The 16,613-nt window shown below is 45.8% G+C and overlaps 1 protein-coding gene across 1 annotated transcript in view; it reads left to right on the forward strand.

Moving 5' to 3' along the window:
• The first annotated feature begins 340 nt into the window (after nt 1-340).
• MAP7D2 (MAP7 domain containing 2) overlaps nt 341-16,613 on the forward strand; it is an 89,830-nt gene continuing 73,557 nt past the window's right edge. Inside the window, exon 1 of the mRNA XM_052663633.1 lies at nt 341-467. Within this exon, the coding sequence (XP_052519593.1) occupies nt 341-467 (127 nt within the window). The remainder of the gene's footprint in view (nt 468-16,613) is intronic.

The raw sequence follows: 16,613 nt of genomic DNA on the forward strand, positions 1-16,613 counted from the left end.
GTATGGGGAACGGTGTCCATGCAGTGTGTTCTTTCGCGCTGTGAAGACCAGCGTACACCTCGAACGTGCACGCGGTGTGTGGGAGCTCTGTGAAAACTAGTGTGCACATTGCATGTGCACGCCGTGTAGGCGTGATGCGTGAGAGTGGGTGTGCATATTGCTAAGTGCATGAGGTACGCGCCTGCTGCGTGGACCCGTGTGCACCTCGCGTGTGGACGCGGTACGCATGCGCAGCTTGAGAACCGGTGCGCACATCGCACGTGCACGTCGTTGAGGGGACGCGCGCGGGTGCCACAGCGCGGCGGCAGGGGCAGTGCGCCTGTGCAGCCGTGGCATCCCGATGGAGCACGGTGTCGGCTGCGCGGCGACAGCCGGGACGGAGGGGGCTACGCGGGCCCCTCCGCTTCCTGGGAAGATGGCCGAACCGGGCGCGGTGAGGACCTCACCGCCCAACCACCGGCCTTCAGGTAGGGGACTCTCGGGCTGAGGCGGGCGCGTGGACGCCTCGGGCCCCTGAGGGGGGCGGGGCGGGCCGCGCCGGGGGTGGGAGGCGGGGCACGGAGCCGGGCTAACATCCTCTCCTCTGCCCCGAGTCGTCTAGGCGCGGGGTCCCAGGGCCGCGCCCCTCACGGCGCCGGTGACAGGGGACACTCCCTCTCGGGCGACCTGAGTGAGTGGGTGCCATTGGGGGGTGGCTCGGGGCGGGTGGCAGGTGTGCTTGGTGTGAGGGGTGGAGGCAGACACCGTGCTTGATGCCCTAGGGGCCCCGAGCGTCTGGCCCGGTCTCCCGGAGCAGCCGGCATGGGGGGGCACCGGGGGTGGCCGAGCCGGCGCCGGGGGTCGCCGGGGCCTGCGCGCCCGCCCACTCTGCGTCTCGGGCGTCGAGCGCGAGCGGCAGCCCAGCTCTGCGCTTCGCGGCGTCCCCGGGGGGCCGAACCCGCGCGTCACCCGCTGGCGGAGCGGCCAGGTGCGAGCCCCTGGCCGGGTTCCCCTGCCGCCAGCTCGTGCCAACAGAGGCCGCGGGTACACTGCTCCGGGGTCTGGCGGGGCCGCGCGGCGGATGAGCCCCCGGCCCGCGGGGCCGCAGCTGCTGGGAGCTGAGGAGGCACGGTCCCCGTACTGGCTGCCCACAAACGAGCGAAGCGGGCAGAGATTTTGAGGACAGTTGACGGAATTTTCGATAAGCTAGTCTCGCGTCTTTTAACGTTCTGTAAAGTGGTTGCAGGTAGTGCGGGGGTGTAAGCAACGTGGAAACCGATTTCGTGTTTTTCCTGACAACACCTTTTTTTTTTTTTAAGTTAATGGGAGCTATTTTTAAGACGTGTTTTTACCGCAGTATAGCATGCTTCCCACAAAAACGCACAGATCTTAAGTAGAGGATTTGGAGATTTATCACATCGTGAAGGTCTGCGTATTTTATGTAAGGTATACCAAGGAAGGGAAGGAAATCAAGGGAAATGTTCTTGAATCACTTAAAACAAGATTTTCATGGGGGAAGTGGTATTTTTTTATTGGGCCTTCATTTGTATCATTTAGAAAAGGAGGGGGTGGCTTAAATCTTTCCCGGTTTGCGTTTTTCATCATGCATATTTTGAAAAGCAGAATTTAACAATTATCACAGGATTGTGATATAAATACTACAAACATGTACTTCTGTTTTCGTCTTTTTTGCTTCAGAAACTCGGTCGCATCTGCTAGGGAAGAACCCAAAACCTACCCATCCGTTAGGACCAGGTTGGGGGAGGGGAACCTAATAGAATAAAACATTGGAAAAGGAAGGTTGTTAAAATTCACCTTTTAATTCGGTCGAGAGTTTAAATACGTAGGTAGTTTTGATGTTGTAGAGTCAAGGTGGAGCTGTATGGTTGGGCCTGAAATTCATCTGTGGTATTTTATTTTATTTGAAGGCACTTAATAAGAGAAATCCCATGGACAGAGGAGCCTGACGGGCTACAGTCCATGGGGTCGCAAAGAGTCGGACACGACCTCGCGACGAAACAACCACAAAGAAGGGTGCCATTCTTATTAAGTTCTAGTTGAAAACTTTTATTGTAAAAAATAGCTTAAAGCTATATTCCTTCATTTGACATCGGAAATACGGAAAGACATGTTCTGTGAAGGTTTAAAATATTTCAGGGACTTCCCAGGCGGTCCAGAGGGTAAGACTCCTCCCTTCCATTGCAGAGGGGAGGAGTTTGATCCCTGGTCAGGGACCTAAGATCCTGCAAGCCACCTGGTGCGGCCCCAAACAAAAGATTTTTTAAAAGATAAAATATTTAATAAACTTCCATGTACATTAGGGTTGGTGTGGAAAAATTGAAGTATTCAATTTAGGTGTCAGGTAGTACAAGGGTTTGCTCTTTTAAAGCAGGTTTTGTGAGGCTAGGTACTTTGAAAAATAATGTCATCCTCAGAGAAGTCTTGATGATAAAACCTCAAGGTTTTATGATTATCCATCCTCATAGTGATTATTCTTGGCCATCCAAGGCTTTATCATTTGGGACCTGTTCCTGATGAGATTCAACCTGCATTTCTTGAGGGTCAACCATTGTTCCTAAGTTTGTGCTGAGTGCTTTGAGGGCCAGAAAAGACAAGTTCCGGAGAGGTTTAGGCTCTCAGACAATTTCATAGTGGGGGGGATATGGGCCGGCAAGTGGTTTTCCTGAGAGCTGGTGTAGAAGGTCTCATGGGAATACCTTTCTGGTTGTTTCCACTAGCAACAGGTTCTTCTGATATTGAAATCCTGTGCAGTTTTCCCTATTATCCCCCAGTAATGCTTTCTTTCTTTCCCTTCACCTACACCCCAGGATGGAAATGACCAGAGTACTCTTCTCTTTAGTGCTTTTGTTATGTGCATGGTATAAGGAATGAGGTGCAAGCACCTGTTGCTTGAGTCTGCTTAAGTGCCTTTAGAAGGCAGGGCGAGGCAGCAGACTGTCACCAGAGTCTGTCAGACTGCCTTGGTGTCACACAGGTCCTCTGCTCCCCTCAGTCTGAAATGCGCCCTTCTCCACTTTTCCCATAGGCCCCTCTCAGTCTGAATTAAGGAACTTGGTCTTTTTTGTGCCTGTAGCACCTGCAGGAAAGCACTCTTCTTATTCCGCCCATGTGATGACATCAACCTTCCAGCTCCTCTCGGCAGCTGTTCGTTGGGTGCCCACTGTGAACAGAGCCCTGACTGCCTGGGTGTGAATGCCACATCTCCTCTTCCTGCTTTCTTACCTGCAGAGACATTGTTGAGCTTCAGTTTTCTCACCTTTAAAATGGGTATAAGAACACTGTAGGGGAGGGAAGGAATAGAAGCACTGCTTTGAAGATGAAGGAGTTAGTAGCTGTAAAACAGTGCTTGACACAGTAAATGCTCGAGCTGGTCATTCAGTGTCCCTTCTATTAGATGATCAGCTTGAGAGTAAGGCCTGGGTCCAGGTTACAGGTGCCTCTCACAGTGCCACCTGATGCAGAGAGTGGCTGGATGTCATCCTACTCATCCTCAAAGTTTTTGCACACAGTAGGCCTGTTACTGATGTTCGACAATTGCATTATGCTGGGAGCAGCTCCACTGGGTTGAGTAAATACTCGCAAGTTGGTTTAAAGGAGTGTGTCGGTGGAGAAGATTGAAATAGTGGGATTACAGAACATGTTGAACTTTACAGTGCTTTCTGCAGGTAAATACTCTTTCCTAAGTTGAATTCATTTGCCCACGGTTCCCTGGTCGGGAGGGAATTGCTTTGAGGTGAGAGTCCCTTGGACAGCAAGGAGATCCAACCAGTCCATACTAAAGGAAATTAGTCCTGAATATTCATTGGAAGGACTGATGTTGAAGCTGAAGCTCCAATACTTTGGCCACCTGATGCGAAGAACTGACTCACTAGAAAAGACCCCGAGGCTAGGAAAGATTGAAGGCAGGAGGAGAAGGGGATGACAGAGGATGAGATGGTTGGTTGGCATCACTGACTCAGTGGATGAGTTTGAGTAAGCTCCGGGAGTTGGTGATGGACAGGGAAGCCTGGTGTGCTGCTGTCCATGGGGTTGCAAAGAGTTGGACACGACTGAGCGACTGAACTGAGATGAAGTTCCCTGCTCACCTCCCACCCAGATTAGGCGAATGGAAGGGTGCATAGGAAGTTCAGGAGAGACTCCCCTGGGGACCACAGTAGGGTGGGACCAAGCTGGAAAGGTTGAGAGTCCGGCCGCAAGAAATTCAGAGTTCTTCATCCTCTCTCAAAGTTGCATTTGAAACTTTTTTTTTAATTGTCCAGCCATGCAGCTGTGGGATCTTAGTTCCCCGGCCAAGGATTGAACCCCTCGGTAATGAAATTGCAGAGCCCTAAGCACTGGACCCACAGGGAATTCCCTACAACCATTCTTGACCACTCTAATACTAAAATTGTTTGAACCTAAGAGGAACGAGTTGAGCTTGTGCATGTGTTCTAACATCATGAGTCCCTTTGGCCTTGAGAAAGACATTCCCACTCCCCTAGGTCAGGAGACAGAGAGACAAAGTTGCATTTGGTCTGGGGCTTCTGTTCTGGCTTTGTTGAATGATGGCACTGATGGACTTGAACTTGGCAGAACCTTCAGGGCAAACTCCTGGAAGCCTGTCTGACTATAAACTGTTTATTTTTTGATGTCCTGAGCCTGGTGACACAACTGGTCAAAGTCTGTCATTTCTGTCTCTAACCCTCTTTCCTCTCCAAAATTAAAGGATGTTTTCCTTTCATTCAGATGCCCCATCTTCTGAAGTGGTTCATTTTTTGAAAGAACATTTTATATTCGTTTTGAAAATGTATTTATTTTTAATTGAAGGATAATTCCTTTACAATATTGTGTTCATTTCTCCCATATATCAGCATGAATCAGCCATAGGTATTCATATATCTCCTCCCTCTGGAACCTCCCTCCCACCCCTCTAGGTTGTCACAGAGTACCAGGGTGAGCTCCCTACACCATACGGCAAATTCCCATTGGCTATCTATTTTACGTATGTTAATATATATGTTTCCATGCTACTCTCTCAATTCGTCCCACCCTCTCCTTCCCCCACTGTACTACAAGTCTGTTCACTATGTCTGCATCTCCATTGCTGCCCATATAGGTTCATCAGTACCATCTTTCTAGATTCCATATATATGCATTAATATACAATATTTGGTTTCCTTTTTATGATGCCACTCTGTATAACAGGCTCTAGGTTCATCCAGCTCATTAGAACTGATTCAAATGCATTCTTTTTTATGGCTGAGTAATATTCCATCATGTATCTGTACCACAGCTTCTTTATCCATTCATCTGTTGACGGACATCTAGGTTGCTTCCATGTCCCGGTTATTGTAAATAGTGCTGTAATGAACGTTGGAGTACATGTGTCTTTTTCAATTATGGTTTCCTCAGGGTATATGTCCAATAATAGGATTGTTGGGTCATATGGTAGTTTTGGGCTTCCCTGGTAGCTCAGCTGGTAAAGAATCCATTCCTAGTTTTTTTAAGGACTCTCCATACTGTTCTCCACAGTGACATTTTGCCTTCTGTATTAGCTGTACTAATTGACTTACACAACAGAAAGATTTTCAGGGCTGAATCAGGTAGATGAGAGATGGGGTTTTCTGGTGGATGCTGGTCAGTAGTCTGGTGGGCTTTGTTGGGAGGATTTAATAGGATAGAACTCATAATGTGCTCAGCATAGTCAGCACTCACAGGGCAGGTGGTATGATTTGGCAGCTGTGGTTTTGCAGCTGTGCTTCAAGAGCAGGAAACCACAAGTTGCCAATTTTCTTATGGCCCAGACTTGAAGGTCCTAGAATGTCCTTTCTGCTGCATTTGGTGGTCAAAGCAAGTCACAGAGCCAGCCCAGATTCAAGGGGAGGGGAAATATACTCCACCTCTTGAGGTGATGTGTGGTAAGCACCTACTGGAAGAGGAGGAATCTCCCTTTCTAGAGGTTCTCTACTGTAACAGGTGAATACCTTGAAATTGAGATGTTAAGTAAGGGAATTCCTTGACTTGGTGCATTCACTGCCAGGGCCTGGGTTTGATCCCTAGTCATGGAACTAAGATCCTGCAAGCCACGATGCTCAGCAAAAAAAGAAAAAAGAAAAAAAAAAAGAGAGAGAGAGAGATTTAAATAAGTTGGTCAAAGTCACACATTAAGTGGCGAGCCAGGGCTCAAACCCAAGTGTGTTTGACTCTAGAGTTAAGTATTTTTAATCTCCATGCCTCTGTTCTATTCCAGATAGATTATAACAAACTCCTTTTATGCATGGGCCGTGCCTCCCACATTTTCTGTACCCTACTCAAGATGTAGCTTAGTACTGTTGATACACATTTTATGAAGATTTTATGTGCCTTTTTTATAGTACACAGTTGCTTTTCTGTATAAAGTTGATGACCTTCATTTCTTAGAACTACAGCAAAAATTGTATCAACAAAAATGCTTAGAGGGAGAGAAGTTTCATTTAACAGAATCTCTTGTTTGCCAGAGTCCAGGATATCAATGGGTATCAGATTGCTTTGTCAAATAGCTACAAATGTTTCTAAATATGTGCTCTCAATTTATATCATTACTGTGTACAATAATGAACCATAAGGAGTCTGGCATCTGTCCACAGGCCATACACTGAGTACTTTTGCCCTGGACTAGCATTTCCCACGGAGAAGGCAATGGCATCCCACTCCAGTACTCTTGCCTGGAAAATCCCGTGGACGGAGGAGCCTGGTGGGCTGCCGTCCATGGGGTCGCACAGAGTAGGACATGACTGAAGCGACTTAGCAGCAGCAGCAGCATTTCTCAAAGGATGTGATACACAAGATGATTTAGATTACATGTGGACGAACTTATATTCTCAGTTTTAGATTAATAGTCCTGTGGATTCTTTCCTTGTGTTGTAAAAGTACAACTAATACATCAAACTAATTTCATGAATATTTTCAGCATGAAGTAAAATATGAAAAAAATATTCAATTTAAAGAAAACTACTGAGTATAGGTTGGTGCTAGCTAATACAAATAGAATGCTAGCTTTAACTATTTAACTCAGTATATCCAAAATATTGTCATTTCAACATGTAATTAATATAAAGAATTATTAATGAAATATCTCACATTTTGTCCTTTGCACCAAGTGTTCCAAAACCAGTGGAAGACTTGACACTTTCAGCTCATCTCTACATGGACTAGTGAACAGTTCAGGTGCTCAGTAGTCACTGTGGCTAGTGGCTCACATATTGGACATGGTGATCTAAAACATTTCCCTCATGGCATAAAGTTGTGTTGGTCACATAGGGCACCATGGCATTGAGTGTTGCATGAAGAACAGGATGTATGCTGCAGTATTCCACCTATCATAGCTCTCTTGTGTGGAAATGAAAAGATGTTTTGATAAAACGGCCTCCCCTGCAATAAGGCAAAACCTGCCTGGACCCTCAGGCTCCCAAGGGGAGAGACTGCTTTTGCTTTCCCTGATGTGGGCAGGTGCCAAGGTCCTGATACGGATTACTGTCTTGGCTTATTTACAACGTGTGGAAAGGGAGTAGGCTTGGCTTCCTGGTAAATGTTGGGCTGTTATCATGGAAAAGCATGCTATAGTAGTGATGGAACAGTGGGAGGAGAGCGGTATTAGCCAGCACACACACTCCACATTCAGTGTCAGGTCCAGTGGCGAAGCCCCTCTTCAGGGTGGTCTCTGTGAGGCCAGGTCTGGCCGTTCCCCCCAAGGCTAGCACTGTGCCTTCCTAGCTCCTGTTCACCCCACTCCAGTACCCTTGCCTGGAAAATCCCATGGACGGAGGAGCCTGGTAGGTTGCAGTCCATAGAGTCGTTGAGGGTTGGACACGACTGAGCGACTTCACTTTCACTTTTCACTTTCATGCACTGGAGAAGGAAATGGCAACCCACTCCAGTGTTCTTGCCTGGAGAATCCCAGGGACGGGGGAGCCTGGTGGGCTGCCGTCTATGGGGTCACACAGAGTTGGACACGACTGAAGTGACTTAGCAGCAGCAGCAGCAGCTCCTGTTCACAGAAGCCCCTCTCTGATTATGATCACCAAGTTCTGGTTGACTGACAGGACACACCCCCTAACTGGAGACCACGTAATTGAACAGTTTCAGGGAATGCAGGGGCCGAGCCACCTCCAGTATCCTAGGTCTGATGATGTGGTGAAGCTGGCACTAGCTCTAGGGGAACTCACTGGGCAGGGCCAGGCAACCACACTCACTTTCAGGACCTGCAGGAGAAGTCCCTGCCCAGACCAATTTGTCCCCATCCTGTGCAATTGATCTGTCTTTGCCTTTGGTACCAAGTTAACTGTGGGTTTAGCAGGTCAGCCAGTGTGCAACACCAACTTCCATGGTAGATCTGTTAAATGCACTTTCTTCTTATCCCTGCCCTTGTTTTTCTCTTTCTCTCCCACTTTTCATATGTATTTTTGCTATATTTTGTATAAGCAGAAGGAAGGAGAGAGAGGAGGACATAAAGGAATACCTGAAATTAATAAATAGCAGGAAATGCCCCTATAGCTTGTATTTTTCACCAGACACCAAAAGTTCTTTATTAAGTAGTACTATGTGTCTTTGTTTCAAAACAGCACTTTAATATGTACCCATAACTGGAAATAACCATCTGAATCATAAACTGGGTGAAACAGGATTCTCCTGCTGTGCTTATTTTTAAAAACACCTCCCACTACACACACACACACACACACACACACACATACACACACACAAGATTGCACTATGTTCTCTTCCCTTAGCACCTAGGCCTGTGCTTTCAGCATTCCGCTGACTAGAGAGGCAAATGTCCTTGTGCAGGGGGTGTCTCCTCTTATGAGAGTGTGCACTTCTCTGCCTAGTTACCTGTGTGTGTTTGGTTCTCTTGAGCACCAGTCAGGGGTGACAATTTGTGGTGAAATACTATGACAGCCTTCAGTGGAAGCTTTCTTTGCACATGGGTAATTTTTGCTCATGTAGATATCTGTTATAAACAAAACTTTGTTCATTTTCTTTAGTTAGGTAACCAATATTGTTGAAGTAGATTTAGTTATATCCTCAGACAAAAAGCCCTCTTTAAAATATTTCTGATTCTAATTGCAGTTTTCTTACTGCGAAACATGTTCCTGCTCTTTTTTCCCCCCTCCTAAGTTCAGTTCAGTTCAGCCGCTCAGTCGTGTCCGACTCTGCGACCCCATGAATCACAGCACGCCATGCCTCCCTGTCCATCAACATCTCCTGGAGTTCACTCAGACTCACGTCCATCGAGTCAGTGATGCCATCCAGCCATCTCATCCTCTGTCGTCCCCTTCTCCTCCTGCCCCCAATCCCTCCCAGCATCAGTCTTTTCCAATGAGTCAACTCTTTGCATGAGGTGGCCAAAGTACTGGAGTTTCAGCTTTAGCATCAGTCCTTCCAGAGAAATCCCAGGGCTGATCTTTAGAATGGACTGGTTGGATCTCCTTGCAGTCCAAGGGACTCTCAAGAGTCTTCTCCAACACCACAGTTCAAAAGCATCAATTCTTCGGTGCTCAGCTTTCTTCACAGTCCAATTCTCGTATCCATACATGACCACTGGAAAAACCATAGCCTTGACTAGACGGACCTTTGTTGACAAAGTAATGTCTCTGCTTTTTAATATGTTGTCTAGGTTGGTCATAACTTTCCTTCCAAGGAGGAAGCGTCTTTTAATTTCATGGCTGCAGTCACCATCTGCAGTGATTTTGGAGCCCCCAAAAATAAAGTCTGACACTATTTCCACTGTTTCCCCATCTATTTCCCATGAAGTAATGGGACTAGATGCCATGATCTTCGTTTTCTGAATGTTGAGCTTTAAGCCAACTTTGTCACTCTCCACTTTCACTTTCATCAAGAGGCTCTTTAGTTCCTCTTCACTTTCTGCCATAAGGGTGGTGTCATCTGCATATCTGAGGTTATTGATATTTCTCCCAGCAATCTTGATTCCAGCTTGTGCTTCTTCCAGCCCAGCGTTTCTCATGATGTACTCTGCATATAAGTTAAATAAGCAGGGTGACAATATACAGCCTTGACGTACTCCTTTTCCTATTTGGAACCAGTCTGTTGTTCCATGTCCAGTTCTAACTGTTGCTTCCTGACCTGCATATAGGTTTCTCAAGAGGCAATTTCCACTTCACTTGATTTTGTTTTCAGCAGTCAAGAATTATTTCTAAAGAATAATTGCTTCTTATTAATGGTCTATTAATTTCTGCATATAGAGGAGGGCATGGCAACCCACTCCAGTTTTCTTGCCTGGAAAATCCCATGGACAGAGGAGCCTGGCGGGCTACAGTCCATTCAGTCACAGAGAGTCGGACAGACATGATTGAGCGACTAAGCACAATTTCTGTGTATCCTTAATCTTCTGGGGCGAGAGTAACTCTCTTTACAGCAAAACAGTCAAGGGAGTGAAATGAACTGTTTCACTCTACCCTAATCAGCTTCTATTTCTTTTTTTCCCCCTCAGCTTCCATTTCTCTTACTTGTCTTTTACTTTCCCTCAGTTTTGACTGAGAGACCCGAGAAGACCCAGTGCCTTTCTACTAAAGAGTGTTGAATGTCTTGTGTGGTACATAATTTTACCTTTATTAGCTAAAAATAAAAATAAAAAGGATTCTTGCCCTCTTTTTAAAGGTGTATAAAGATGCCCTGTAGTGGTGCGTAAAGATTTCAGAGTGACTGTCTCTTATGATCAGGCCAATTCAAGCAGGAGATGTTATACACAGTGCTGTCCAGTAGAGCTTTCTGTTCTCCGTGTGTTCCAAATGGTAGCCACTTGCCACTTGTGGCTATTGAGCAATGAGGAACTGACTTTTTGTTTGTATCTGATTTAAAATAATTTTAATAGCCATATGTGGTAACAGCTTCTGAATTGGACTCTGCAGTTAACTAGATGTTTACTGACCTTGCCAGGTTAGATCAGAAATGAGGAGTGTGTTTTGGGCTCAAAAAGTTCCTTCAAACTCATCTATTCTTTTATTCTTTAATTTTTATTTTATTTTGGAGTATGGTTAATTTAGTTTCAGGTGTACAGCAAAGTGATTCAGTTATACCTATACATATATCCATTCTTTTTCAGATTCTTTTCCCATATAGATTATTGCAGAATATTGAAAAGAGTTCCGTGTGCTATACAGTAGGTCCTTGCTGATTATCTATTTTATATATAGTAGCTTTATATATAGTATGTTAATGCCAAACTCCTAATTTGTCCCATCTATTACTTGTTTCTTCTCTACAAGCTCTGGTATTTAGTACTTGTTATTCAGGTCCTCTCAGATGTGCACAGGCCACCAAGGTCAGAACTGGCATCTAGCTCTTGTGGTTCCCATCTTGTCTGCAGTGCCATGATAGATCTGCCAGACGAGACTTATTTCTGGCTCCTGGGGGCCCTGGGATGCCCTCTTTGTCCCTGCTTCAGTTTTGGTTACACACCTTGGTTGGAGGAGAAGCCAGATTGACTTATAAGGCATCATCAGATCATGAGATGAAATATTGAGCTTTGCAGCACATGGATGGGCTGTGGGGAAAACTTTTCCAGGGGGATGTTGGCAGGGACTGAGATCACAGGAGAAGCCCATAGTGGAAGGTGAGGGTGGCGAGGGGAGCCATGAGCAGTGCGGCTGAAGGAATCAGTTCTCCCTTCTCTAGGATGTGCTCACTGAATTAGGCGAGCCTCAGCTCTCTTGTCCAGCTTGCTCCTCACAACTGTGGCCGCATGTGCTGGCCTGGGAGAAGAACTTGGTCACTTGTGAGTGCACTGGTGCTTTAGGTCATCTGACTAATGCTTTCCAACCCTGACATGCTGTGGTCCTCCACTGCCAGCCCAGAAGGCTGGGGAAAAGGTAGTCTGATCTTGCCCACTCTGATTAGTGGGATCACCAGCCATGTCAGCTTATTAACCAGCAGACTTACCAGACTTCCCTTCTCCTTCTCCCATTACAACCAAGGCAGGGGGTTCTGTGTCCATCTCTCATGACCCCATCCCCACTGCCAATGCCTAGGTCAGACCCTGTCATTTAGGGCACAGCCATTATCACAGGAACCTCAGGGGTCTCTGTCTGCGTCACCCTCCTGCCATGGATCCATCGTGTTGCACTCTTGTGTGACCTTCTCTGACATCAGCCTAGCCTAAGCACAGTCTAAACTTCTGCTGGGGTTTCCCAGGTTGGTTGTGTTGGAACAGGGCTCCTGCTTACACCTCCAGCATCCATCTCTGGTCAGTGATCACCCCCAGCTGGTTGTCTCCAGCACTCTCTGCACCCACATGTGCCTCACTGCCCATGCTCATTCTTGGCTCACGTCTCACCTCTTCCCTGAAGCCTTTCCCGATCACACACCCTTTGGGTGGGTTTTTCTTTTCTCTTCCATTTCCGTTATGGTGTTGATAACACTAATTCAGGTAAATAAGATCACGTGGAAATAAACTTGGGGTTGGCATTTGGAAAGTAAAGTGCACAGATCTTAAGCACACAGTCTGATGAATATTTACATGTACATCCCTAACCAACACCCAGATCAAGAAACTAAATATTTCGAGTACCCAGATGGCTTCCCTGGGCCTCCTTCTAGACAGAACTCCCTAAAGGTGGCCATTGTTCTCAACTCTTTTCACTATAGGTTAGTTTTACTTGTTTTTGAGGTTTATAGAAATAGATTCTTATAGTATGTACATTAATATTGCAGCAAAATATACATCATAAAATTTATCATTTTAGCCATTTTTAATGTACAGTTAAGTAGCAGCAAGTACATTCACATTATTGTACAACCGTCACCACCATCCATCTCCAGAACTTCTTAATTGAGTATATAGTTTTTGTGTGTGTGTCTTTTTTTCCTTTCAGAATTATGTCTATAAGATTCACCCATGATGTTGCAGATATCAGTGGTTCATTTCTTTTTATTTCTGGGTAATATTAGATTATCTGACTATATATACTACAGTTTGTCTTATCCATTCTCTTGCTGATAGGCAGTTATTTCCAGTTTTCTATTGTGAATAAAACTGCTGTGAGCATGCTTGCACATATCTCTTGGTGCCCACACACATGTATTTCTGTTGTGTGCATACCTAGGAGTTGAATTACTGGGTCAAGAAGGTAAGCATATGTTCAGCTTTTGCTGATAGTGCCAAACTGTTTTCCAAACAATTGGAAGTAGTTCCCTATTGCTGTTATAACCGGTTACCACAAATTTAGTGGCTTATAGCAATGTGGATTTGTCCAGAAGTGCTAAAGTCCAGGTGTCAGCAGAGTCTTTCTGGAGCTCTGAGGGGAGAAGCCGTCACCTTGCCCTCTCCAGCTGCTGGCGGCTGCCCACACCCCTCGGGCCACGCCCCACCCCCCATCGTCAGGGCCAGTAGCGCAGCCTCTTCCAGTCACCTCTTCTCTCCAGTTTCTGCTGCCCTTGTGACATGTCCTCTCTCCCACTCTAGCTTTCTTGCCTCCCTGTAGCTACATGGGGCCCAGCTGGAAAATCCTGCAGTCTCCCCATCTCCAGACCCTTACCTTAATCGCATCTGCAGAGGCCTTTTTGTCACAGAGGGTGACATTTTCATGGGTCCAGGGCTTGGAATGTGGGCTTCTCTAGGGGGCTGTGATTCTGCCTGCCATTCTGTATCCCCACCAGGAGGGCATGAGAGCCCCAGTTCTTGTCCGTCTTTGTCAGTGCGTGCTCTTGCCGGTCTTATTCGTTGCAGTCATTTGAAGCGGACGTTGGGGCACATGCACAGCTGCCTCCCCCAGGCAGTGTGTCCTCCTTTGCTCTGATACAGATTTATTGAGCTGATCATTATTACATTATAAATATGTGTTTCCATGCCTCTGTCTTGGCCAAACTGTACACTTTTTCATGAGACAAATCTCAAGAGTAGCCAGTACAATAAGTGCTCCTTGGAGAGTAAGAAATTACTAAGGGAAGTTTTCAGCAGAGAACTGAGCAAAGCTAAAGGTGTAGATGAGCGCCTATGCTTACAATCCCGTCTCTGGCTCAAGGTGGGTTTTCTCCCAAACAAAAATAGGACCAGAGCAGAGAGCATTGTTTCTAACTTCTGCACACTCTTCTCTCCCAAGGTAGTTAATCTATAAGTGAGCAGTGCCCTAGAAGGGGATATGGGCCTCAACTCCTGAGGGCGTTGGTTGGAAATGATTTCAGCGTGCATGTAAATGAGAGAGGGCCGTGCAGTTCCACAGGCCGCCTTATGGGGAGGCTGAACCTGGACCTTGCACAGAGGCTTGGGTTTTCCTTCTCCCTGGACTCAGCTCGTGTAGCAGCACGCTGCAGCTTCTCGCCTGGAGGAAGACCTTTCAAGGTAAGCCGGGTGTCCCTGATACCAGGGAATGTCGCGTGTGTAGACTGAAACCTGCCGTAGAAGCTTCAGGCTGGGATTGCTGAGGATGGCGGAGGCAGAGTGGAAGTGATTTTGCGATGCCCCTGGACATGGCAGGCTGGGCGCAGCAGTCCTGGGGCTGGCGAGGCTGGTCTGGAAGGTGGGACAAGTGTGAGACAAAGGCAGGCAGGGTTGTGGCTCCTTCGGGAGCATCTGGACGTAAGGGACCACTTCCTATGCTTGTTCGCGATGCTCTCCTTGGCCGGGCATGCACCTGGCTCCAGGAAGGTGCTCAGGTTTCAAGGCCTCTGGCTTCTGTTTCCAGGTGCTGGGGTGTTTGCAGCGGGCCTGGCTGCCGTGACTTTGACCATCAGGTGTGGCGTGTGCATGAGGAGCTTGCCGGCCGCATGGCAGCGGACTTCCCCAGCCCTTGTGGGAAAACCTGTGTCACTGATTGAGCCTCGGCTGGTCAGTACTCAGATCCTGAGGGAGTCGGTCTTCTGAGAAGACTACTCTTTCAGGGTAGACGCTCCTGGGACAGGCTGAGCAGGGCTGGTGCTGGGGACCCCCTGGCCTTTCACTGCTCTGCCTGCTGTATTCAAATTGCGGAGAAACTCAGGTGCCTGCATTCCTGCTAAGCCCTGTCCCTCTAGGACTTAGACCCTGCTCCCTCTTTGTTCCTTGTCATCCTGGACCAAGGAGGCTGAGAGCCCAATCGCTTGGAGTCCCCTCCTCAGAATCCAGATCAGGGCACCTGCAGAGACAACACCTTGAGAACATTATGATAAGTGAAATAAGCCAGTTACAGAAAGACAAATACTACATGTTTCCACCTCATGAGGGTACCCAGAAGAGTCGAATTCATAGCATCAAAGAATGTAATCGTGGTTGCCAGGGGCTGGGGGGAAATGGAGAGTTACTCATCAGTGGGTATAAAGTTTCAGTTAAATAAAATTAATAAGTTCTAGAGATCTGCTGTTCAACCGTATAGTACACATTGAGCTTTTTAAAGAGTGTATCATGTTAAGTATCCCTACCACAATAAAATTTTTAAAAATTTTTGATGAGTTTATCACTTACCTTCTCCTGATCAGGTACTAGTGTGGCCACTAACTTGCTGTGGGGCCATGGGTTAGTTTCACGGTCTCTTCCAGACACAACTTCTTATGAATATAGTAGCAAATTCCTCACAGAGTTGACAGGAGGATTATATGAGGTAATGATGCAAAGTGCTTAGTGTGGTGTCTTACATGTAGCTATGCTCCTTGAGGTCACGGATATCATTGTCATCATCTATGCATTGAGTACAACATGTCTATAAACATAAAAATTATATGTTTGTATATAATATATGTTGTATATTATGCAATGTATATATATATTGTGTGTATATATACAAACAACATATATATGTTGTATACAACGTGTATATATATGTTGTACAATGTATATATATAATATATATGTTGTATATATACATTGTCTACAATGTATATATATAGTATATATATATATGTTGTATATAATATATTGATAATGATAAAGACTGGTATTGCCTTTCAAGGACCTAGTGACCTACTGAGCTGTGCTTTCTCTAATTTACTTATAATCCAAGTTTAGCACTGAAAACTACTAGAACACTTTCTAACACCATACACAAAAATAAACTCAAAATGGATTAAAGATCTAAACGTAAAATCAGAAACTATAAAACTCTTAGAGGAGAACATAGGCAAAACACTCTCCAACATAAATCACAGCAGGATCCTCTATGACCCACCTCCCAGAATATTGGAAATAAAAGCAAAAATAAACAAATGAGACCTAATTAAAATTAAAAGCTTCTGCACAACAAAGGAAACTATAAGCAAGTTGAAAAGACAGCCTTCAGAATGGGAGAAAATAGTAGCAAATGAAGCAACTGACAAAGAGGTATCTTACAGTTGCAGGCTGTTTAATGGAGTGAAAAGCAGAGATATTTATCTGTGCTGTTCTGTTTTTGATTCTTCTTCCAAATGACAAGGTTAAATGTATAAGCATTAAATCTTAACTACCTAATGGGTTGAAACCTGACTAATGCAATTAAAATGTTTCAGCCTCAAATTTGTAATATAAAAAGGGTGTTTGCTCTCTGAAGTCCTTTTTGTAGCACCTTATTACCTTGAAGCAGATATCAAGTATGAATTCTTAGATGTGAAGGCCCTGATTTTTTAGTTGATTTTTATTGTAGTAAAATATACATAACATAAACTTTGGCATTTTAACCATTTTAAGTGTACAA

This window comes from Budorcas taxicolor, chromosome X (genome assembly GCF_023091745.1).
Source record: "Budorcas taxicolor isolate Tak-1 chromosome X, Takin1.1, whole genome shotgun sequence".
Taxonomy (NCBI): Eukaryota; Metazoa; Chordata; class Mammalia; order Artiodactyla; family Bovidae; genus Budorcas; species Budorcas taxicolor.